Source organism: Eleutherodactylus coqui, chromosome 2 (genome assembly GCF_035609145.1).
Source record: "Eleutherodactylus coqui strain aEleCoq1 chromosome 2, aEleCoq1.hap1, whole genome shotgun sequence".
Lineage (NCBI taxonomy): Eukaryota > Metazoa > Chordata > Amphibia > Anura > Eleutherodactylidae > Eleutherodactylus > Eleutherodactylus coqui.
The window spans coordinates 318309814-318336295 of record NC_089838.1 but is presented as its reverse complement, the minus strand read 5'-3'; the positions used below and the strand labels follow the sequence as shown (position 1 = coordinate 318336295).

General features: G+C 44.4%; 1 protein-coding gene across 2 annotated transcripts in view; it reads left to right on the top strand.

Moving 5' to 3' along the window:
• DENND1C (DENN domain containing 1C) overlaps positions 1-26482 on the top strand; it is a 60496-nt gene that overhangs the window by 10168 nt on the left and 23846 nt on the right. The window contains exons 1-14 of one of the 2 annotated variants that reach the window (XM_066593738.1): positions 5057-5082; positions 5228-5492; positions 11224-11288; positions 14281-14324; positions 16676-16725; positions 17725-17841; positions 18415-18484; positions 18564-18644; positions 19533-19586; positions 21286-21396; positions 22668-22768; positions 22862-22907; positions 22985-23086; positions 25638-25763. In XM_066593738.1, the coding sequence (XP_066449835.1) occupies positions 5476-5492; positions 11224-11288; positions 14281-14324; positions 16676-16725; positions 17725-17841; positions 18415-18484; positions 18564-18644; positions 19533-19586; positions 21286-21396; positions 22668-22768; positions 22862-22907; positions 22985-23086; positions 25638-25763 (984 nt within the window). In that variant the 5' untranslated portion in view covers positions 5057-5082; positions 5228-5475. Of the gene's footprint in view, positions 1-5056; positions 5083-5227; positions 5493-11223; positions 11289-14280; positions 14325-16675; positions 16726-17724; positions 17842-18414; positions 18485-18563; positions 18645-19532; positions 19587-21285; positions 21397-22667; positions 22769-22861; positions 22908-22984; positions 23087-25637; positions 25764-26482 lie in introns of those variants that run through there. The other variant, XM_066593739.1, reaches the window with a different exon arrangement.

The following is a 26482-nucleotide window of genomic DNA, read 5'->3' as shown; positions in this document are numbered from 1 at the left end:
CTGCTCCTAGCCGCGTTTCATTAGAAACGGGCCAGAGCTGTCCAGCGCATTGCATTCAATGGAGCCGGCAATACAGCCCGCTCCATTGAAAGCAATGCGCTGCGGGCGAGTGTGGGATGAATTGTCGGGAAGGGCTTAAATATATAAGCCCTTCCCTGCAATTCATCCAGAAATGTGTAAAAATTAAAAATATATATATACTCACCTTGTCCCGGCAGACGGAGTTCAGAGCGGCCGGCCTGCAGTGGGTGTGAAGGGGGTGTGAGTCAGACTTGCCTCTGATTGGCTCTGAGCCAATCAGAGGCAAGTCTGACTCACACCCCCTTCACACCCACTGCAGGCCGGCCGCACGGAACTCCGGCTGCCGTGAGCAGGTGAGTATATATATATTTTTAATTTTTACACATTTCTGGATGAATTGCAGGGAAGGGCTTATATATTTAAGCCCTTCCTGACAATTCATCCCGCGCACGCCGGCAGCCCATTGCTTTCAATGGAGTCGGCTGTATTGCCGACTCCATTGAATTCAATGGGCAAACATCGTTCTTCCCTGCCACAGCTGTTACAGCTGTGGCAGAGAAGAAGGATTTGTCTTCTATATGTTCTCAATGGGGTCGGCGCTGCTGCCGCCGGCCCCATTGAGCGCATATAGAGAAGAGAACAGGAATCGCAGATCGCAGATAGGTGCGATCTGCGATTTCTGTTCTATAATTTATCGGACGAGCGCATAAAAAGCGCTCATGTGTCTGATACCATTGCAAAGCAATGGTTTTATAAAATCGCCGGACGCATGCGCATGCGCAAATCGCGGCAAAAAACGCCCGTCTGACTAAGGCCTCACTGTCAGAAAGCTTTTTCTAATATCTAATCTGTGTCTCCTCCCTTTCAGTTTCATCCCATTGCTTCTAGTCTTTCCTTGTGCAGATGAGAATAGGGCTGATCCCTCTGCACTGTGACAGCCCTTCAGATATTTGTAGACCGCTAATAAGTCTCCTCTCAGCCTTCTTTTTTGCAAGCTAAGCATTCCCAGATCCTTTAACCGTTCCTCATAGGACATGATTTGCAGACCACTCACCATCTCCAGTTTGTCTTTTTCTTTTTTAAAGTGGGGTGCCCAGAACTGGACACAGTATTCCAGATGAGGTCTGACTAAGGAAGAATAGAGGGTGATAATTACCTCACGTGAACTAGACTCTATGCTTCTCTTAATACATCCCATAATTGTGTTTGCCTTTTTGGCTGCTGCATCACATTGTTGACTCATGTTCAGTCTATGATCTATTAGTATACCCAAGTCTTTTTCATATTTGCTGCCCAATTCCTCCCATTCTGTATGGGCTTTTTTCATTTTTCTTGCCCAGATGTAGGACTTTGCATTTCTCCCTGTTAAATACCATTCTGGTAGTCGCCGCCCACTGTTCAAGCTTTTCTAAATCTTTTTGAATACTGTCTCTCTCTTCCCTAGTGTTAGCTATCCCTCCTAGCTTTGTGTCATCTGCAAATTTGAGGTTTTCCATCAATTTCCTCCTCCAGATGATTTATAAAAATGTTGACCACCACTGGGCCTAGGACAGAGTCTTGTGGTACCCCACTTCATACATTCTTCCACTTGGATGTGAAGCCATTTATGACCACTCTTTGAGTACGATCACTCAGCCAGTTGTGAATCCACCTAACCGTTGCCTTGTCAATCCCATATTTGGTCATTTTTTTCAATAAGTATAGTATTAGATACTTTGTCTAATGCTTTACTAAAGTCAAGATATACTATATCCACCGCATTTCCCTGATCAACCCAGTTGTCAATTCTGTCATAGACAGACATTAGATTAGTCTGCCATGACTTGTTTGTTTTAAACCCATGCTGGCTCTGGTTAATTACTCCATTTTTATCCAAGTACTTGCATACATGCTTTATCACTTGCATACATGATTTGATAATTTGTTCAAAGATCTTTGCCAGTATAGAAGTTAGGCTCACAGGCCTGTAGTTCCCTAGATCCATTGTCTTCCTGAGGATCGGCAAGTGTTAACCATTGTTCTCAATTGAAACCTCGCATCACATACTGTGCAATGTTTTCTCCTGTCCCACTCAAAACAATAGACAATGTGTTCCAAGAAACACAACACGCCGCAAAAAAATCCCCAAAACGCTCATTTATATGACTCCATTCAAAATAATGGGATTATATCTGTGCGAGATTTGTGTGTCTCACAACGCACAAATCACGCACAATTTTCTCAGCTGTGTGAAAGCAGCCATAGTTTACAATAACGTATTGTAGAGTCCAGGTGCCGCAGGGAAGTCCTGAGTACAGACTGAGAGGTTATGATAATCTGAGGCAGTGTCACGGGTCGTGGTGCCACGCGGGTTACAGGATATGATGGAGCCACGGACTAAAATATACGTTTTATATATGAATACAGAAATGATTAGAGTGATATGAGTGTAAGTATCAACAAGAGGAGCTGGGAAGAAAACCAAGTATCTGACCCTATGGTTACTTTAGTTCTATGTCAGTTACTAAAAGCGATACATAAAAACAATTTTAATGCCATTTGGCAAGAGTAGCGGACAAATACCAAAGGAACGCAGTCCCTATGAACCAGGTTACTGCACGACTATAGATGTGCTATAACTGCACACAGTGTCTGCACTCCCGAGACGCATGGTGGTGGATCACATTGAGGCAGAATGCACACGGCAGGAATCCCGCACGAAATCCAGCCCTGACCGCGGCAAGTAACCCTATGTACCTGTTGTCTTCTTCGCCGGCATCCACGTGGACCTGTCTTCTTCCGGCTTCTCTGTATTGCGGGTGGTCCTCACAGCTCGCCGTCGGACATGTGCAGTACAGATTTTTTTTTTTAAACTCCTGCTTTTCCCTCGGCCCATCCACAATGCTAATTACGGATGGGCCGCGGGTCGGACGGCTTCCACTGACTTCAATGGAAGCTGTCTATGCGGAAACCGCAGTAAAATGGAGCATGCTGCGATTTTTCATGCACTAGCGAAAACCGTAGTTGGTTTCCACTCGTGTGAATGAAGAATCATTTTTCCATAGCATGCTATGGAGGGTTATTGCTGCGGAGCCCGGAGGCGGACGCCCACTCCGAATTACGCAGCAAAAATCTGCCTGTGTGCATGAGCCCTTAGGCACGCTCACACACACGCTTTTTACCGCTATTACTGCGGCTTTTTGAAAACTACACTAATCACAATACAACGCTCCTATTAATTTTAATGGGGCCTCACACACCTGCACTTAAATTTACAAGCACCAACTGTTCTATTTTGTGCGTTTTCGCACTTTTTAACGCACCTCATCACCCATCACAATGATGGAGTGCATTAAAAGGCGCTGTTGGATGCAGTAACCTGCGTTCGAAAATGCCGATAAAAATTGCAGTAAAATGCTGCGATCAAAATCGTGGCAGTTTACTGACGCCGTGTTTGAGAGTGGCCTAAGTCTCTCTTCATAACCAGGGAGCACTGTCTCTTTAACTAGAAACTGCTGCAGTGTTTTCCTATACAATAGGCCTATTGTGAGTCTGTACTACCTCGTTTTCCCCCAAAATAAGACCTACCCTGAAAATAAGCCGTAGTCTGATTTTCGGGGACGCTTGAAATATAAGCCCTATCCTAAAAATAAGCCCTAGTTACACTACATGAAAAAAAAGAATACATTACCTAACAGGCTCTGTCCAGCTCCCTCCTGCTGCTCTCTACAGGTTCAGTGTGGTTCGGCACTGTTTCCCCAGTCCTCAGCTGCTCGTACAACATCACTTCCTGCTAATGGGATTCATAAACCCCACCTCCAGGAAGCGATGGCTGTGATTGGCTGAGCAGCAGTTGAATAACCAATCAATGCAGCGCTGGATGAAACAATGCGATGGCTGTGATTGGCCGCGGCTCAGCCAATTCATAAATCCCGCCTTGGCAACACAATGGCTGTTTTGTTGGTTCTTCCACCACTGCTCAGCCAATCAATACAGCACTGGATGAACCAATTACAGCGCTGTATTGATTGGCTGAGCAGCAGTCAAAGAAGAAATCACAGCCATCGCTTCCTGGAGGAGCTCTTCCTATGGAGAGCAGCGGGAGGGACCTGGCCTGAGCCTGCTAGGTAAGTATGATAAGACACCCCCCGAAAATAAGACCTAGTGCCTCTTTTATGGCAAAAATTAATATGAGACAGGGTCTTCTTTGGGGGGAAAACACGGTAGTGTGCACCCTTATAATCCGGGTTGGAGACGATCTCACTTACAGATTGTCGCTGAAGAGTACAAGCATCTCTGTTCTGGTATTCCCTTAACCAGTTCCCGATCACACAAGCCGAAGCACGTGGACCTTATAAAGGGAGCATCAGCATCTCCCTCTCTGTAGATTGTAGCTTCATTATTTCCTTAAGGGCCCCAGTGGATTCAGGGGGCTCCCGATGTCTCTCCTTCCAGATCCTCCGCTCCCCTACCACTCAGGAAAGTCTCTCACAATATCCTTAAGTCCTGGCAGCACCTTCTCTTCTCGAGCCTACACCCTCAGGCCATCTGCACACAAGCACCGCTCTCTAGCCATCACACTCTAGCTCTCTTTGAACTCTAGCCCTTGCACACTTCCTAGTGACTGTAGGACCTGTGAATGGGGGCAGGCTCAAAAGTCCTCCACTATCCCCTATGGCTAGGACATGACTTTGGGCTGGTGACATCATAGAGGCTGTGATAACCTTGTGGATAGCCCCTTACACAGCAAGGAAGAATGAGCATTACCATAACATTAGTTATAGAAATTAAAGCACTAGACATTTTTATATATTTCTATACTCATAGAGAACCCCTTTCAAATTTTTAGCCAAGTACAAGGTTACAAAATGAATCCTTCCAGCACAGTGCTGTGCTATATGGTGCCATGTGAGCTAAGAAGTAACTGTGGCTGGTGGTTATGGCATGTCACAGAGGAAGATCATATAGATATTGTTGAGAAATAGGGTGAGGAGTCTTATTTGACACATATACGGTATACGCTATATTACAGTGACTCTAGAAACAGCTGATCCGGGGCTCTGGTGCACGCCACTTGGTCAGGTATGGACGTACAGATATATAGATTTGCTTCTGCATGAGACCTAACATTTCCGTCAGTATGAAATGTAGGTACGTGCAGCTAAAAAATGTTCATAGATTGAAAATTACTTGTCATACAAGACAACTTCCTCTACAAACCACACAGGAAATCTGGCAAGCTGAGCTCACCATCACAGACTCTCCGACCTCCTCGAGAAGTGCAAACCTGGACCTCCTGACAGAACCTCAAGTCCGAGACGGGAGGGGTCTAATGAGTCGTTAGAAGCCCTGGCAACAATACAGTCTGGAAGGCCTGCCACTTTGTGATGAGCGTCAAGGACCATCGAAGACCAAGCTGTGGTGGTCATGAAGCTGTGAGAGTCAGAAGACGAGAGTTGCCAGCGCACAACCACCATGGGGTCCCGCATTAAGTAAGAAGCTGATAACATATCTGTAATTCAGTCCATGTCTAGTAAATCATCCTCTTCCTCTTTCGTCCACATCTGTCTCCAAAGAAGCCTAAAGATTGGTTTAAATTTGCATAAACAGTATAAGTTTTACTGACCGTGAATTCTATGATTCTAAACAGCTGGAGCAGAATTTACCCTCAATAATCCCAATAATCTGTCATGGATCAAAAACGGCCCCTTTTAGATTAACCGCATTTAACCTAATAGTCAGCTCTTCCAGAGCCGCACAAATCCCCCCTGGTATCAATCACAACATTCCTGGCATCACCTACAGGTGTCAATCTGTGATCATTGAGAATTTCTGATCATCCAACAATTCGGCAGTCAGAAGGATGCCGGATTATTGGAATTTTCCTGTGCCAATACCTACAGCAATTCTCAGGCAGCCTCATCAGAGATGTCTCTCTAAGGCCGGGCTCACATGTATGTATATGAGTTACACAGGGTTGTTAAGCCGGCAGAGACCCGTCATTTCGCCACGTATGGCAGCGATATTGTATCGCACTTGATGGAGTATCTCACGCACTTTATCATGCGCAGCGTTCCTAAGGTTTTTTGTTTTATATTTTCGTTCGTGACGGCGTTGATTACGCGCCCATTGAGAGAATTTTGGTTCTCTTGCGTGTAATATGCGGCAAAATAGAATGTGCTGTGTTCTTTTTTGCGCTCATGTAGTGCACCATTCCTACACGCAAATGTGAGCGAAACTGCGTAAGGCAATGTATTCGATTGTCTGTAAAGTACCACGTATCACACACACGTACAGCGCATGCATAAAACGCGCGTGAAGCCGGCGTAAGGCGAGTTTTAGATGAACGTATTATAACACGTCTGTAATATGGATCCGTAATATGGACGTTATAGATGACATTACAGCCGTATGCCATCAGTATTTCCTCCGTTTTTGCTGTCATTGGTTATATACTGATCCGAGGCAAAAATCCGATAAAAATAGGTCATCCTGTGTTTTTGAAGGACGGCCATGAAAATATAGCCGTGTGAACAGATACATAGTTTTACATTAGCTTCATATTACGGTCCATAAAACACGAATACGAAGGTAAAATAAGTTCATCTGGAAGTGGCCTAGAGAGCAGGGAGCCGTCTATGAACCGTCCTGTCCGTCACTTCAGTACATTCTGTATCTAACATGGTGTCGCTAATATCAGATTTATACATCAATGCTTTTGAGGAACTGCACTGAGACAGTTAGAAGAAATGGCTGAATAATACGTTTAAGAAGAGGACGACGACCCAGGAACAGGACAATTAGGTAAAATTATATCCTGATCCAAAAAAGGGACGGTCTGGCTCACCGATGCGTGTTATTGGTCACACTGTGTAGGATTGGTGCAGTATATTACGGTATGGAGCTGACTGTTTGTGACGACGTGTACTGACAGATTGCTAAAGAGAATGCAGATGCCAGAAAAAATACTTCTTCACATATTGGTAAAAGTCACATAAAAAAGTAAACTGTCAGATTCCTTTCTGTCACTTTTTAACCTGTACTGCAAACAAAACAGCGGATAGTCGATTGATTGCAACCTACCCACTGGTTCTTTAGGCTGCCTGTCCACGGCCAGGATGGAATATCGCTAGTGATATTACGCCACAGGGGAGAAGGTGGGAGCACTACAAGGTCTCCTACACGTGCGATTTATCGCCGCGGATCTCGCAATGATATCTTGCCCGTGTACAGTAACTGTCCATCCATATCATAGAATACTCTCTGCCTTGGGAAGAATATGTGCAAGGATATAACTACTATAATACTGCACCCTATGTATAATAACTACTATAATAACGCCCCCTATGTAGAAGAATATAACTACTATAATACTGCCTTCTAAGTACAAGAATATAACTAATATAATACTGCCTCCTATGTACAAGAATATAACTACTATAATACTGCCCCCTATGTACAAGAATATAACTACTATAATACTGCCCCCTATGTACAAGAATATAACTACTATAATACTGCCTCCTAAGTACAAGAATATAACTAATATAATACTGCCTCCTATGTACAAGAATATAACTACTATAATACTGCCTCCTATGTACAAGAATATAACTACTATAATACTGCCTCCTATGTACAAGAATATAACTACTATAATACTGCCTCCTATGTACAAGAATATAACTACTATAATACTGCCTCCTATGTACAAGAATGTAACTACTATAATACTGCCTCCTATGTACAAGAATATAACTACTATAATACTGCCTCCTATGTAGAAGAATATAACTACTATAATACTGCCTCCTATGTACAAGAATATAACTACTATAATACTGCCTCCTATGTAGAAGAATATAACTACTATAATACTGCCTCCTATGTACAAGAATATAACTACTATAATACTGCCTCCTATGTACAAGAATATAACTACTATAATACTGCCTCCTATGTACAAGAATATAACTACTATAATACTGCCTCCTATGTACAAGAATATACCTACTATAATACTGCCCCTATGTACAAGAATATAACTACTATAATACTGCCCCTATGTACAAGAATATAACTACTATAATACTGCCTGCTATGTACAAGAATATAACTACTGTAATACTGCTCCTATGTACAAGAATATAACTACTATAATACTGCCTCCTATGTACAAGAATATAACTACTATAATACTGCCCCCTATGTACAAGAATATAACTAATATAATACTGCCTCCTATGTACAAGAATATAACTACTATAATACTGCTCCTATGTACAAGAATATAACTACTATAATACTGCCTCCTATGTACAAGAATATAACTACTATAATACTGCCCCTATGTACAAGAATCTAACTACTATAATACTGCCCCCTATGTACAAGAATATAACTACTATAATACTGCCCCCTATGTACAAGAATATAACTACTATAATACTGCCCCTATGTACAAGAATATAACTACTATAATACTGCTCCTATGTACAAGAATATAACTAATATAATCCTGCCTCCTATGTACAAGAATATAACTACTATAATACTGCCCCCTATGTACAAGAATATAACTACTATAATACTGCCTCCTATGTACAAGAATATAACTACTATAATAATGCCCCCTATGCACAAGAATATAACTACTATAATACTGTCCACTATGCACAAGAATATAACTACTATAATACTGCCCCCGTATGTACAAGAATATAACTACTATAATACTGCCCCCTATGTACAAGAATATAAGTACTATAATACTGCCTCCTATGTGCAAGAATATAACTACTATAATACTGCCCCCTATGTACAAGAATATAAGTACTATAATACTGCTCCTATGTACAAGAATATAAGTACTATAATACTGCCTCCTATGTGCAAGAATATAACTACTATAATACTGCCCCCTATGTACAAGAATATAAGTACTATAATACTGCTCCTATGTACAAGAATATAAGTACTATAATACTGCTCCTATGTACAAGAATATAAGTACTATAATACTGCCTCCTATGTGCAAGAATATAACTACTATAATGCTGTCTCCTATGTACAAGAATATAACTACTATAATACTGTCCCCCTATGTGCAAGAATATAAATACAGTGGCGCCTTGACACACGAGTTTAATCGGTTCCATTACGGAGCTCTTAAGTCAAAAAACTTGTATGTCAAAGCCCTTTTCCCCCTTGGAATGCATTGAAACGCCATTATTGCATTCCAATGCATTTCAATGGGGAAACTAACTACAAGTTAAAAAAAAAATCAATACTCACCTACTGCCGGCGTTCCGCGATAATCTGTGGTACTGCTGCAGGCTGTCGCATCCTCCTCCACGCCGATAGAGCATTGGTTTCTGGATGCGGCACTTAAATGCCCCGCCTCCAGCAAGTTAATGCTCTGATTGGTTAACTCAGCGCCGCGTCAGCCAATGAAAGACGGTGGTGGGTTAACCAATCACAGCCATTCAATGATGTCATGTGACTTTGAACAACATCAGAAGCCGCTGACATGCACTGTGTGTATTTGCTGTTTCCCTGTTTGGGCTTTTTATTTTATGTTAGCTAATAAACCACCGTCTACTAAATAAGCCACAAACCCTGATCGGCCAGATATGTGAGAACAGAAGACCACACAGTACAACTTGTATATTTGTGCTCTGTCCCTCTTTGGCGCAGTGCAATTGAATTCCCCTCACCCCACGACGTCTGAGGCCACAAACTGTAAACTGCAATATTCCCTATCCCAAAGCGTAGTTTGTCTACTTTGCTGCCATGTACGGTAAAAGGAGCAAAAAGATACCCTCTCCCGATAGACAGACCATGTTTCCTATAGACATATAAACGTGATGCAGCTTCTTTCTTTGCTCCCTTCCATAGAACCCTGTTTACATTTTCTGCTGGTATACAAGCTTTCACACCCAGCAACAATATATCCTCTGTAGAATATCTGTCTCTAACAACAGGCCACATGTTATACAGGCATATAAACGTGATGCAGCTTCTCTGTCCTGTGCTCAGCTGCTGGTTACACTGTGCCTATGTTATAAATTGCTGGTTCATGTGATGCAAGCGTCCAATGCCCGTATGCAAGATGACAGACACATTTGGTGACATCATCAAGGTGCCCTGGCTACTGATTGGCTGCACGCAGACCTCTGTAACAGGCATTTTTGGAAATTTGACTTTTCCTGTGCATTTCGCTACAAATCAGGTCGGACTTACCTGATTCAATTCTGCTAAAATCGGGGCGATTTCAAGATGAGCAACACTAATCCCCATGAGCAGGAGGTATAGAGCTGTGTGCAATGCTCATGACAATGTAGCCTCAGAGACCCAAGGGCATACGTACCATCGAGGCAGACCAAGCGTCTGTTCCCGGGCCCTTGGAGAGAGGGGTCCCAGATGTGATTACAGAACCTTCCACCACATAACTGCATTGTTAGCAAGCAAGGAAATGGAGAATTTGCACAAGGGTAATTTTATAGGGCCTGGAGCAAGAAACAAACACTGGGCCCTATTGTCTGGGACAGGAGTGTGAGTAAAGGCTCAGGGGCCCTGATGCAAAAGGTGAGCTGGGGCCCCCCCTCTATCTGTATCTGTACCCGTACCCATACCTAAACCATGCTGCACAGAGACATAACTTGAAGCTTCTGGGCCCCAATGCAAAACCTGTAACAGGGCCCCCAACTATAATGCTTTACTCATAGTACTGGGCTCCCTATATGGAGAAGAGAGGCCTTATGGGCCCCCTAAGGCTCCAGGGCCCGGGTGCAACCGCATCCCCTGCACCCTCTATAGTTACGCCCCTGGTCTGGGATGCTAAACTGGATGCCATAATAGGGGCCCATCTGCATTATTACTATGGGGCCCCATCTCTGTGATGTATGCCTCTGCTCACACCTGTGCAGTAAAGTACAACACTGGCTAAAACAGTTATTTACAAAATCCAATGGCAACCAATCACATCATTCCTTTATTTTATAATCTCCATCTAACTTCCATTCCATCCATGTTGCCCACCATCTGTCATGTCTGCTGCAGCTGTCACTGTCTACAATGGATCGCCCCCTATTGGGCTCTTCTAGTATTACTTTTGGTCCATCTATTATTCACATCTCTACATTTTTTGTATTGGTCTTCTCTTATTTTTGTCTTTGACTGATTCGGATCAGATACTTATACTGCCATGATTTTGTTTTGCAGAGAGAATCCAGAAAGAATATTTGAAGGGTTCTTTGAAGTGTTGCACCCGACATCTCGGGATGAAGGTCAGACAGAATTAAGAAGCCGCCTTGTGATATGTAAAGTATTTTTTTTCTCCTGTGCATGTGACACAGGATCGATGTGATGCCCTTGGTTTTATCAACGGACATTCTGCCGCAGCAATATAATACACACTGCAGCTGCTACAGAACCTCTTTGAAAATAGCAGAAGTCTTGGGCCTTTGTGTCAATCAGTTACTGACATGAAATTCTCTATTCCCCTTCAAAAAGAGATTCTGCAGCAGCTAGAGTGTGTATTATGATATTTTAACTAAAGAGCTTTGTTAGCCAGTAGAGCAAAATGGGATTGTCCATATTCTCCGCTGATGTAAAAAGCCCCCTCCTGGGTTCAGTCCATGATCGTGTCAAAGATGGTTATAAATTTGTACTCCGAAATTCTTCTGTGACGTTGAGATTGGAAATTGCCTTTTAGTATCGTAACTTTCATATGTTCTATGGTGTGTCAGTGACTAGAAGAATTCTCTGTCACCGGGAATTCTTGAAATTGCCTTTCCGTATTATACATTTGGCACTATACTTACCCCCCTGATGAAGATAACAGGAATAAGAGGGGACTAGATGTCTTTTTTGAGGTCTACGACATTGCAGGATATAGACATTAAATAAATAACGGGGTTGTTGATCCGGGTCTCACAGTCAGGTAGCAACTATCAAATGTTGATCCAGGGATTATTCTGACTGCCATTATGGAGTCGGGAAGGAATTTTTTCCCCTCCAAATGGGGTAAATTGGCCTCTTGCCTCATTGTTTTTTTGACTTCCTGTGGATCAACAAGGGGTGAGGGGTGTAAATAGGCTGAACTGGATGGACATTTGTCTTTTTTCAGCCTTGCATGCTATGTTACTATGACTGCTGCTATTATGGTCAGCTGGGTAATGTTACTACCACACTTGAAGAGCGATGAATGGGTGACATCACACTTGGTGGTTACATTTCGTGTTCCTGCTGCACTACTTGGGGTAATAGTTGGACAGGGTAGACATGGCGGACTTGTCTTCTACCAGGTTATTAGAGAAGGTGCTTTCTCCTACAGTGTGGGCGTTGTGGCCTTTCTATGTAATGACATTATTACTCCGTCTTCCTGCTTCATGTGGGAGGTTTCTGACACATAAATAATTTAAGCACAGATTGAGAAAGAGGAACTATCTCTCCTCCTGTGCCACAGTGTACTTTACTTTGAGCCTGCACGTGACTGTCTACACTACAGGGTAATGCTGCTGGTCTAAACCTACCAGTGTGATACTGTCTACTGAGTGCTGTATCTAAGCCTATCACTGGTGATACTATCTTCTGAGCTGTGTATCTAAGCCTATCCTCTACATGGGCATAACTACAGCTCTAGCAGCTAGTACAGGGCCAGAGGGTGAGGGGATCCATTCATACGTAGGATGGGCAGCTCCTTACATACAGTTATATAGCAAGGGAGCTGTGTAAATCTATCAGCAGTAAGATGCCCCAAGGGGTTGTCTAATTGTAAACTACCCATGGCCTATCATTAGAATAGACCATCAATAGTAGATTGGTGGGGGTCACCACCTGGTAACTCCGCTGGTCAGCTGTTCGCTGGGTCAGTGTGCTGGTGCACAGAGCTGATTTCTGCAGGAAGCGGACAGTGCCATTCCTATTACAGGGGCCAGGCTTGGTATTGCAGGCACTGAAATGAATGGGACTTTGCCTGTAATACCAATCTGGGTCACTGCAGCGGGAAAGTAGAAATCAGCTTAGTGCGCAAGTGCCTGGTGAACAGCGGATCAGCGGGGATCCCAGGTAGCAGACCCCACCAATTTAGTATTGATGGTCTAGCCTGATGATAAGCTGCCAATAGTTTACAGCGAGAAAATCTCTTTAAGGCCGTGCTCACATGACAGCATGTTTACCGCGCATTACACAGGCTCTGTATGCCTGTGTGATACGTGGTAACTTGTAGGCAATCGATTACATTACCTTATGTACCGTGTTTTCCCGAGAATAAGACCCTGTCTTATAAGGCTCATACAACATCACTTCCTGGTTACGGGATTCATCAACCCCACTTCCAGGAAGCGATGCCTGTGATTTGTTTTTCGACCGTTGCTCAGCCAATCAATGCAACAGTGGATGAACAAATGCGATGGATGTGATTGGTTTATCCAGCACTGCATTGATTGGTTCTTCTACTGCTGCTCTGCCAATAAATGCAGCGATGGTTAAACCAATCCCAGGCATCGCATTGGTTCATCCACTGCTGCATTGATTGGTTGAGCAGTGGTCGAAAAACAAATCACAGGTATCGCTTTCTGGAGGTGGGATTTATAAATCCCGAACCAGAAAGTGATGTTGTATGAACGGCCCAAGGAGTGCAGGAACTGTGCCAAACCTCTAGAAAGCAGCGGACCTAAACCAAGCCTGCTAGGTAATGTATTTTTTTTAAATGTAATGTGTTTTTTTTTTTAAGTAGTGTAACTAGACCTTATTTTCAGGGTAGGGCTTATATTTTAAGCCTCCCCGAAAATTAGGCGAGGGCTTATTTTTGGGTAGGTCTTATTTTCAGGGAAATATTAGCGTGTGAGAATTGTGTAATATGCGAGCGCAAAAAAGAACGCAATATGTTTTATTTTGCCGTGTATATGCGTGATATATACGTTCATGCGCAGTACAATTCTGCTGTCATAAGCGGCAGTACACAGGGTTACAGACTGGTAGAAATGCTGTTTCCCACAGTGTGTTACGCTTACAGCCACGTGAGCCTGCCTAACTCTACGTCTGCCTGTAGGGAAACGGGACACTAAGCTGTGGAGATAAGTGTAGGGGGATTTCAACTCAACTTTCCCCTTATCCTGAGCGGCAGCTGATGGACAATTGGTTGATACTTTATCAATACCATTATATCACAGACTCATAAAAACACCCTTTGTAACCATATGTGAAACAAGAATAATGTAGATTGTGTTGTGCTGCGGAGGAAGACCTGTTCCCTTCAATCTGTTACTATTTCAGGTCCAGAGCTAAAAAGACAATTCCCCGAACATCTGGATGACCAGGTAAAAAAGATATATTAATTATAGTGCAATATATGTCACAGTGGAGTGATGTGCTGTACGCTACTAGTGACTGTAAATGGAGTTAGAGGGTTGTACCACAATTGCAAGTTATCCCCTATCACAAGATAAGTAGCTTTCTAAGTAGCTTGAGCCTTTTCTTTTCACTGTATGGCTTGGGTCTACGGAAAAGCTTTCTCCTTGTGGACATTGTCAAGTTAGCATATGGAGTCTTATGTAGGCCACACAAATAAATAGGGGTGGAAAAGTACCCCCACAGTGCTACCTATTGGAAAGTGAGAGGGAACAGGCCTTGCAACATGGCAAAGGGTGCGTCACACATAGCTGATATGCTGCGGATTTTCTTGCAGATTTGCATCAGATTTTACCCCTTCAATATAAATTAAATTGAAAGCGTGAAATCTACTGCAGATCGGCACCAAAATCCATGGCAAAATTAGCGAGGCATGAACACCCTCACGCCTCCTGCACACGTGCAAATTTGAATTGCGAAATCCGGAGCGGGATTTCGCCTCTGGATTCTGCAGCAAATCCAGCCCATGCCATGCTATCAGAATTTGCGCTTTCCTGCCCCGAGCAGAAATCGACTGCAGAATGGTCACGGCAGCCGCATCATCGCCATAGCTACAGCGCAGCGTCCTCTGTACTGTGCATGTGCGCCAGTGCTCCGATCAGCACATTCGTAGCAGAGGAAAAGACGATGGAGAGAGGTCAAACTCCACTGTGGGAATCCCGCATGTGGCGTCCAACCTGCCCGTGTGCAGGCGGCCTAAGGATATAAGCAAAAGCTGAGTTTTCTGGAGAAGACTGTGGTTTAACTTATATCTCTAGGCCTGTGTCACACGGGTTTATTTGTACAGCATTTTATGATTTCAATGGGTTTGTTCACATAAGTGTATTTTTCATATGCATTTGGTTAGTGCAGAAAAATACGCAGCATGCTCTATTTTCCTGCGTATTTGCACAGAGAAAAAGCACATATTGAACTAATTACACTAATTGCCCATTTCAATGAATGGGAGGGATTGGGCTAAGCAGCAGCACATGTGAAAAAGACTTGGGTATACGAATAGATCATAGACTGAACATGAGTCAACAATGTGATGCAGCAGCCAAAAAGGCAAACATAATTCTGGGATGTATTAAGAGAAGCATAGAGTCTAGATAACGTGAGGTCATTATCCCCCTCTACTCTTCCTTAGTCAGACCTCATCCGGAATACTGTGTCCAGTTCTGAGCACCCCACTTTAAAAAAGACATAGACAAACTGGAGATGGTGAGCGGTCTGCAAATCATGCCCTATGAGGAACGGTTAAAGGATCTGGAAATGTTTAACTTGCAAAAAAGAAGGCTGAGAGGAGACTTAATAGCTGTCTACAAATATCTGAAGGACTGTCACAGTGCAGAGGGATCAGCCCTATTCTCATCTGTACAAGGAAAGACTAGAAGCAATGGGATGAAACTGAAAGAGAGAAGACACAGATTAGATATCAGACAGTGAGGGTGATGAATGAGTAGAACAGGTTACCACGGTAGGTGGTGAGTTCTCCTTCAATGGCTGGACAGACATCTGTCTGGGATGATTTAGTGATCCTGCACTGAGCAGGGGGTTGGACCCGATAATCATGGAGGTCCCTTTCAACTCTCCCATTCTATAATGAGAGCATGGTTGCATGTTTTGTTTTGTTTTTTTCGCTCGCACATAAAGTACAGTAAAATACGCAGTACTGCAGTACTCCTTGCACAAATATGCGGCGTTAATGCACTTACGCCAGTGAGAAGCCGGCCTTAGTAATGTTGCAAGGTCAGACATTGACTTAACCCTTTTCAATCCAATTTTGGATTCAGGGTTTCCTAAAAGGCTTTCTCTTTTTGCTGTTATACAACTGTGCCATCTGCTGGCTAAAGCCAGTGTGTGTGCGCACCAGAGAGGCTCCGACAGCGGAGTGTCTGGCAATAGACGGTAAGAATACCCTGTTGGACGTCTTCTGACATTGGAGCTGTACAAGCTTCAATCAGAATGTAGGAAGACGTCAGACAGTGCATTGAAAAGGGTTAAAGAGAGGCTACCCTCTACTAGGTGGCGCTGTGATAGCATTTATTCATACACTATTTGCACACTATATAGCTTGAAGTCAATGACAAAATGGGCCTTTATAAAAACACAGTCAATCTGATTTCTATCCAGATTAATTCGTGTTTGTTGTCGCAAAATTAAAAAGTAGGACAGCACCAGAATAAAGAGGCCCTACGTCAGACAGGTTACTGTACCTTTAAGAAATATACACCTTCTTACTGTCTCATCATCTCTTCATATCTCTATCATATCCTAGGACTCTGTAATGACTCTGACAAAGTTCTGCTTCCCCTTCGATGTCGAGAGGTAAATATTTTCCTTGCCACCTACAGGCAGTGCCAGCCTTGGTTAGATTGTACCCTGTGTGATTTTTTTTTTTTTTGCACCACCACTAGAGATGAGCGAGTATACTCGCTAAGGCACATTACTCAAGCGAGTAGTGCCTTAGCCGAGTATCTCCCCGCTCATCTCTAAAAATTTGGGGGCCGGCAGGGGGTGGGGAGCGGCGGGGGAGAGCAGGGAGGAACGGAGAGGAGATCTCTCTCTCCCTCTCTCCCCCCTGCTACCGGCCGCAACTCACCTGTCACCCGCTCCCCGCCCCCGAATCTTTAGAGACGAGCGGGGAGATCCTCGGCTAAGGCACTACTCGCTCGAGTAATGTGCCTTAGCGAGTATACTCGCTCATCTCTAACCACCACCCTATCATAAGAGAAAAACAATATATATTACAGCCTCCTGTATTCTGCTTGTGCAGAAAGCAGCATAGTCACACCAGAAGAGTACCGTAAATAAATACTGTACCAGAACCAAGCTCATAATATAACTACAGCTCCAGAATTAAATTCATAACATAAATACAGCACCAGAGCCGAGTTCATACCATTCATACAGCTTCAAATTACCCCAGTACATAGATACAATATTAGAAGCAAGCTCATTACATAAACCCAGTGCCAGAACCAAGCTCATAAAGAAATACTGCAGCAGAACAAAGTGATTGTGTTGCAGGGGTGCTGGTGGGCTGACAATGGTGCCTCAAAACATCAAAGGGAAGGAGACAGAGCCAGGAGGAGGATGATTCATGTAGCTCCACAGCAAGAGGCGACACATAGTGAAAGATCTGACTGGTCGGACATAAGGGAGGCAATCACCCCCAGCCTACCTCCACCTGCTACCCTCCTACAAACTGGTAGCTGGCACCCTGCGTAACTGCATGGGTTACACATTGCTAAGGCCAGCCATGCCGATAGGCTTTCACTAAACTTTCCTCTGATGACCTTTAACAACCTCATCCGTTTGATTCAGATGGCAGAACTCCTCCGTCCAGCACTTCAGTTTTACACTGACTGATCTTCAAGGCTACCAGCGCTTTGGGTTTTGTCGCCTGTCTGTAAATGCAAAAACTTGCACTTGTATCCTCAGGTGAGTGACGTAGTTGTGCCACTAGTGGAGAAAGACAGCCAATAGGTTTCTATATGTATAACTGAGGGGCTTCAGGATATGATGTGTAGCATGCACTGTGTGCAGCAGGGCTATATGGTGAAGAGTGGGAGTAGAACAAGTGTAGCATGGTGGGGTGGGGGGCGGGACTACAAGAAAGTAGACTTCATCAGGAGTTAGTGTGGGGTTATATGGGAAAAAGTTTTGCGTGGCAATTTTTAGGACGGGCATTTCATCCCATTCACTAGGGAGAGATGAGGGATGTCCATCAACCCATCATGGCAACAGGTAGTTGGACTGAGGGCTCCAGAGGATGAATGGTGGCTCGGTTTGGTGGTTTGCTGCTATGCTGGTTGTCTATATCAATGGGTGTGACTCATGATATGTAAGATTCAATGTACGGAAATGAAGCATTACATGGCACCCATCAATATGTTTTTTTAAGAGGCTTTTGTCAGACATATATAACAGACGGAAGGCTCAAACATGATGTGAACAGAGCCAGAGGAAGCTTACTCTCCTTCATCCCATATTAACCATTGCCTCTCCTCCCAGCTGTCTGCCATGGTTTGAACTGTTCTACAAACTTCTCAATAATATCGCTGAACATTTAGTGAAGGATCAGGTACGGTATATCTCTACATGTCTTCTGGTCCACAGCCCCACCACTGCTGTCCTCTCATACTATGCTGCCTCATCCACAGGTCAGTGAGGTAACTGACCTCCTGAAGACTCTGTATGACCACCCCGTACCTGAGGTCAACCAATCCCTGAACATGGAAATGGTAAGTTCTCTATTAGAGGGGATCCTGATATGCTTATTATCCAAAGACCGGGAATATCTGTCCCGTCCAACGTTAGGAACTGTAATGTGCATAAAAATATTTCCAAAAGTGGGAATGATTGTTGCTATAAAATATCGTTCCCATCATCAGACAGAATCGGAATGTTGTTCACATGAAGACAAAGGCTTACTTACTGTAGCATGAGGCCTATGAAGGAAGGAGGCCCAAATCAGGTTGCCCAATACTAGGTGGTACGGCCTCTGCAAGTCTTCTTTAGCAGAAGGTCTCAAGTGTGTTTTGCACTGCAAGAAATGTCCTGTTACAAGGATGGCATGGAGAAGTAAACTAACACCTCAAGGGGTTCCCACTTTGCTCTTGTTATGGGAATCGCCTTTTATGTCTGTCCTGAGAGAAGGGCAGATCTCCCCATTGAGATCCGGTCATTCTGTGCAATTCTCAGTAAGTCATGGACATGAATAAAGACTCGTAAAGTAACTGTTAGTTATATAATGCTCAGCTGGTATTATTGTATCTTGTCACCACCGGAAGCTAGGGGTTTGACTGGGCTTCCATGGAGGAATGCCCCTGTCACCTCCTAGCTCCCAATTGGTCTGCTTTTATCTAAAGATAATGCTCTTCAAACACAGTGGAAAGAATGGCGGCCATCATGCTGTCTCTGGCAGTGGACTTGAATCTATAGCTAAATTAGATAGATAGATAGATAGATAGATAGATAGATAGATAGATAGATAGATAGATAGATAGATAGATAGATAGATAGATAGGAGATGAGAAACACAAATAGTCATTCAGAGTAAATATCTGTTAGCTATGCACTGTTTTCTAGTCCTTAGAGGCCTCACAGTGCGCTTATTTTTCTATTCACAGTTTTCATATTTTGTTGTTCCGGAACCTACAAAACTTCCGTCAATACCAGAAAACGTGAGTTACTTCTCTATTGTGTTCTCGTGTACACCACCAGCTTCTCTCTGTTCTCCTTTGTCTTAAGGTACGAGTTATTGCCCCAATAATCGCTTGAAACAGTAATTTTCGACGATGGTCGTCCTGTGTACACAAGGCCACCAACAGGGCACTGAGTGAAAAACCTCTCAGTAGTTGCTAGTCACCTTGTTTCAGCTCACTGGAATGAAACTGACTAGCAAGTGACTTGTCGCTCAGTGTGAACAGGAGTCATTCATTCTGTGAACAACTGCATGTTTGCACTGAACGGAAGCGGTCGGAAGAGAATTTCATGGCCACTCCATTCACTGAATAACTCCTGTATGAGCGCACAAGAGCAATATGTTGGGACAGCAACTAAAACTACTTGTATTAATATAATATATCAATACAAGTAAAGCTAATTACCCAGTTCTAGCATCTTGTAACATATGTCACTATTCCAAGAGATTAGTTCTATGTTAGTTGGTAAAACAAGATGTTACTGCTCTGAGTTATCGCAGATCAGGCCAAAATATCTGAAAAAATAGCGCTACATTCAGCACTTTTTCTACCGGTAAAATGCCAGGTAGCTGAGCAGAAGCCAAAATGACCCTACTGTACTCAATGGGGTCCATTCGGCATAGTTTGGTTCTGTTATTAAACGGACCTGATCGGCCAGGAGATTCCCCTTTCCTGCTTCCCCCTTGAATGGAGCCCCCGACGCAGATGTGAAAGCAGCCTAAGGCTGGGTTCACTCGGGGTGGATATCTTGCGGAATTTCCGCAGTGGTATCGCATGGAAATTCCGCAGCGGAAGGGGAGCTTCAAAACCTGCGCTGAATGGGTTTAAACCCAGCCTAAGGCCTCATGTCCACGGGGAAATTTGGGCGCAGACGGATTCCCTGTGCAGAATCCTGCAGTGGGTCCCTCCTGCCCCGCAGACAGGAAGCCAAGAAAATACATTATACTTACCTGTCAGGACGCTGCAGGTCTCCCCTGCGTCGTGGCCGGATCTTCTTTCTTTGGGCTGGCGGATGTGCTCGGCACTGCGGCAGCGTTTTTTGGTCTTTTTTGAACTCCTGCTTCCATTGAAGCCTATGGAAGCCTTCCAGTCCCACGGCACACCAGCAGCTGTATTTGTGCTGTACCGCGGGACCGGACTTCTTCCATAGGCTCCAATGAAAGCCGCGGGAGCCGTACGTGTGGGAAAACCACACGAAATGGAGCATGCTGTGGGTGCTTTCCTGCATGTGCGATCCGCACGCCAGGGAAAAATGACATCCACAGCTATTTACTTACCTGCGGGTGTCCAGTGATTCCCTATGGGCGCGGATCACGAGTACAGAACACCTTATTAATTCTATTTTGCCCGTGGACATTGGGCCTCAGAGAAATAAAGAAATCTTGTAGTTAGGATAAATTTTAATGGCTAACAGAAAGAATGAGACAGAAAGAAACAATGTTTTTCCTGTGAGCTTTCCAGACTGCTTGGGTTTCTGTTTTGAAAGCTCGCTGTGACGTCATCTCTTTTTTAACCATTAAATGGCATCATATCTACAAGATTAGTTTTTTACTGAGAAGAATAACATTTAGTCTGTTGGTATAGCAGAGTGTATCCTACATGGCCAGACTTGACATATCTTGTGCTTACGACTAAATCTTGGACCTTCCCTTCTCCCTCATGTCCTTTACTTCCTCAGAGGAACCTCACGGAGTTCCTGGTGGCTGTACAAGTGGACACGATGCTGCAGCTCTACGCCAGCTTGTTGTGTGAGAGACGGGTCCTCATAACCTCCAGCAAACTCAGTACGGTGAGCATCAAACTCCTAAGAGGGTACCATGTAGCACCCTATAGCCCCCTGTAGCCCCATGTAGCACCCTGTAGAACCTTGTAGCCCCCTGTAGCACCCTGGAGTCCCGTGTAGCCCCCTGTAGCATCCTATAGCCCCCTGTAGCATCCTATAGCCCCCTGTAGCACTGTGTAGCCCCTGTAGAACCTTGTAGCCTCCCGTAGCACCCTATAGCCCCTCTGTAGCACCCTATAGGCCCCCGTAGCACCCTGTAGCCCCCCCCCCCCCGTAGCACCCCGTAGCCCCCTGGGGATTTACTTTTATCTTCTCACACGGCAGATGTTCTGTGTGGAAAATATGCAGTACTTCTGTTAGTAAAATCTACTTTACAAATCCAGGACTATGGCGTATTTTGCTGCAACTTATTTCTGTATTTTCTGTATATTTCATGAGGAAAATCTGCTGTGGAAATCCACACCTACTGCTGCTGATTTGTTATGGATTTCAGCCTCTCCATTGAAGTATATGGGAGAAATTCATACGTTTTCTGCTAAATTTGTCACGCTGTTGATTTAAATTCCACACCTCGGGTCAATCTCTGCACTGATTAATTGTGGATTGTTTCTGCAGCATTTGGACAGTATATTGAAAATCTCATCCACGTTGCTGATGCTGCAAATACTGTGGATTTTCCATTTGGAAAATCCACACAGACAATCCAACCCGTGTGAACATGGCCCAATTAATTTCCTTCTTTTAAACGCATTTATCTATTTTTTCTTTTTTTACATCTGTGCTCATTGTCACCCACTTCTGGGTAAAGTCAGATATAGAAATACAGATTCAGCCTTGAGCCAACAATACTCTCAATTATATCAAAAGCTAATTTGATGAAGCATTTATATTGTCTGTTGCCAGTTGTACCCGACTGGTGGCAGCTAATGATTGGCGCAAGAGACTGAGGCAGGAGTCAGATTCAGCTACTGAAATCAGCAACAAGAATTAGGAAATGGATCAGGGCCAAAATTAGAGCCAGGAAAGAAAGCAAAAAGTCAACCCAGATATAAGGAGTGGGAGCAGGCCTCAGGGCCGTGGGAGAAAACGGGGTCAGAAGTGGCCCAGAACAAGAAGACGGGAGGAGGCAGAGAATTAGCACTTATGTACCCATCCAACAGTGGGGGGCACGGTAAAAGACATCACTCTTAGGAACAAGATTGTGTAGATTGTAGCGGCACATAAGGTTGTGTATAAAGTTGGAGCCTTATATGTACTTGCTGTGTCTCCTCTGGCAGCTGACGGCCTGTGTCCATGCCTCTGCGGGCCTCCTGTATCCCATGTACTGGCAGCATATCTACATTCCGACACTACCACCTCATCTGCTGGATTACTGCGGGTCAGTCGGCCATCGAGTACTCGGCCAGTCTGTATTGCCAGACATTTCTACTCCACTAGCCTAATCTAACCCCATATCTGCATTCCTTCTCAGCGCCCCCATACCTTTCCTGATTGGAGTTCACAGCAGTTTAATGGAGGTAAGTAGTTTCTTCGTGCATCAAGCTCTAAAATATATATTTAATGAACTGCTTATTATTTCTTCCTTCCTCTACAGCGAGTGAATACTGAAGCGCTGGAGGAGGTTGTAGTATTTGACATGGATACAAACAACTTGGAGACCCCTTTTCAGGACCTGGACAATCTGCCTCAGCATGTGGTAAGACCAGCAGGTTATTTCATACTACCATATAAGTCCCTGTCTATAACCTTACCACCAATGTATCCAGAAATGACCCACTATCAATAGATCACCTTCACTGAACCTAAGGGTGCATTCACATCACGAGACGCACAAAACTGGCACTACAATAGACGCCATTGTTTTCCATGGCTCTATTTACATGTGTGATGCCCCCTCCCCTTTTTACAGCGATGCTGTGACTTTTCTGTTTTTCTGTGAGTCTGCAGAGATCTCACCCATTGTTTCCAATTGTGAGTTTCATACAAGTGCGATATGATTTTTTATCTTTCCTATTGAAAATACACGAGAAACGCACGTTAAAATAGCATGTTCAGCAATGTGCTTTTCTTGCAAATTGCAATGTACTTGCAATGAACATTGCAATTTTACAAGCACAATAATGTGTGAATGCCGGCCGGCCTCACACGGGCGAGAATATTGCCGCGAGATGCACAAATCTCGCACAAATATGTACCCCATTCTTTTGAATGGGGTCATACGCATGAGCGATGTTTTCCCGCATAGCACCGCAATGATGTGCAGGAAACAAATTGCGGCATGTCCTATCTTCTGCGTGATCTGTCATCGCAGCCCCATTGTTTTCAATGGGGCTGGCGGAAACAGCGGAGCCCCATTGAAAGCAATGGGAGAACTCGGCGATCCTCTGCTGAGACAGCCGCGGCGCACTGGAGGATCCCTGCATCCCCCAAGTGATGTGAGGCTGTTTTCACATGAAATGCCTCGCATCCTCAAGGATTTTACATGGTGGGAAGCGCAATATGGGGACGGGATTCACAGTCCCATATCGCGCTCGCCCGTGTGAGGTTAGCCTTATTGTGTACTGTGATGAAACATCCCTATGAGTCCTTCCAATAGCCAAAGGTCAGCGTACAGATTTGCAGTTATATGGTTGACTTTGATAAGATCCCACAGACAAAAGTTGTGGTCTTTGACATATTTTTTAATTAAATGTCCCATAACATGTGAAAAACGTATATTCTTACTGGATAAGAATGTGAAATACAACCTCACAGATAAAATGCTCAAAATGGGACAAAACTCCACACACTGATAGGATATTAAGTTCAGAACAATAGACTTTGATTTCAAACAATCCCACATCTCCTGCGGCCCAATAACTAAGGTGATCAGTAAGTAGTGGGGCAATACAGTCATTAATGCAAGCTGGCATGGATTCGGTGAGTGCGGGCATACAGTCCTTGGTGGTGCTGGCTATGTGGTATTGACCGTAGTCCACAGGTCACCTTCATTGTGAGGATGTGGGGGAGCGATCCAATTCTGTCCCACAGATTCTCCACGATCTGGTGATCGTGCTGGCCAAGGGATCACCTGGACACCTTGTAAAGCTGCCCGCTGATGTTGACTGTGTGGGGCTGCGTGTTATCCTGCTGGATAATGGCATTGGGAACGGCCTGAAGCTATGATAATGTGACGGGTTGCAGCCCCATTGTCATTGTGCCCCTGATGCATACTGGAGGTGATTGGCTCTTGATTGATGACACCCCACACCATAAGGGCTCATGCCCACAAGGGTCGCGGGATACGCCTACGGATTTACGCCGTGGGAGTACCGCGATTAAAAACAAAAAGTGCCTGCTGGTGATCGTGGCTTTCAGCGGTCTCCAATAATGCTATATTAATGGGGACCTCCCGCAGCGTAAACCTGCGGCAAATAGAACATGCCACAATATATTTCCTGCTGCGGAAATCTGAGGTAGAATTCTGCATGTGAGCATTTGCAAGCAGAAAGCTATTAGGTTCAAAAGAAGCTAATAGCAGCGCAATTCACACACGGATTACCGCCGCAGAAGCGCAGTAGAAATCCGTTCGTGGGCATTCACCCTAACTCCGTGGTGACGAACTGTGTGGCGCTCCAAAATGGCGGAAAGATTAGCCCGATTGCCAAATCCCCTCCAGATCCTTGCTCGGAGATCATCAGCGCTGAACACACTATGATGATGCACAGTTCATTCTGCTGACCACTGCCTCCACATTCGACCCACGGTTGTGTCATCCCATTAACGTTCTGCTTCATTAAGATGCAAAGACCAACCCGCTGTACTTAGCCCTATGATGAAGCCTTTAATAAACTCATCCATGTGATAAAATGACTCTCATCGGTGTCTTAGAGGCTTATTCTTCATGCAGATACAAGAACCAACAACACAAAGTGGCTTCCATGGGCGTTATAATGTCTCCGAAGTCAGCTTCACAGACTAGTTTCCTCCCGTTATTACGCTCCCCAGTCGTGTGATTAGCCCAAAACAGTACATCAATTTGCATAAAGTGTTTATGTGACCGTACCCAGAGAGCTGCATAATGCTGCGACAATATCTTCATGGTGTGGCGTATTATCTGTGGGTCCCAGGAGCTAAGCCCTCTCTACCAGAGACTGCAAGGAGACCACATCAGTGCCCCTCCTACCACCAGGACTGTGTGAGCACTGCAGCGGTATAATGGGACCCCCCAGCACAATATACACAATAATCCTCTGTCTCCTCCCCAGGTTTCGCTGCTGAAGCTGCGTCTGACAAAGCAGTCAGCGTTAATGGGTGATGGGGTGTCGCGGGCTTTCCTTGGTGCCCAGGCTCTGCTGTTCGGGAGCTACAGGGAGGCCCTCATCTGTATCCCGGTAAGTGGTGCCATAGGTCTGACCAAGAATACATGTAGGGACTGTAAAGTCTTCCTTGTGATTAATGGAGATTAGTGAAAATTTCATGCAAACAACTTACAATTCCAAAGTACTTTATGCAAAACAGTTCTATAGTATGCTATTACCTGATGTCAGGCCAGAGAAGACGGCATTAAAAGGGTCTCTGTACTTTCACACATTGAGGGCATGTCACTACTACTGAGGTGTGACCACTAATGGGACGTCCACGGATCTGGAGGACAAATGGCTCACAACCACTACAGAGTCTCATCACATGCCGCGTGGCACCAGACCATTAAATTTATAGTAATTTGCCACTCAGCCTCATTCAGGTGAGTAGTGAGGGTCCCTGCACTAAGACCCCCACTTAACATGCCACCCTACCTTTCTACAAGGACTGTGAAAGAAAGCAAAGCTTATAAATTGGAAACCAATGGCATTTAGATTTTTGCTATGGACCCCCTATGCTGTATGTAAGCCCCTGGTTCACAATTGGGTTGAGTTTGACTTTATTTTTCTGTCACCTTTAAGGAGGTTGTCCGGGACTTTTAGCATTGATGACCTATCCTCAGGATAGATCATCAATAGTTGATTGGTGGAGGTCTTCAGCTCAGGATCCCTGCTGATCTGCTTATCCCCAGACCCACTCTCATTGCAGAAAGCGCTGTTTATATTGCAGAGGCCTTGTTTGGTTCTGC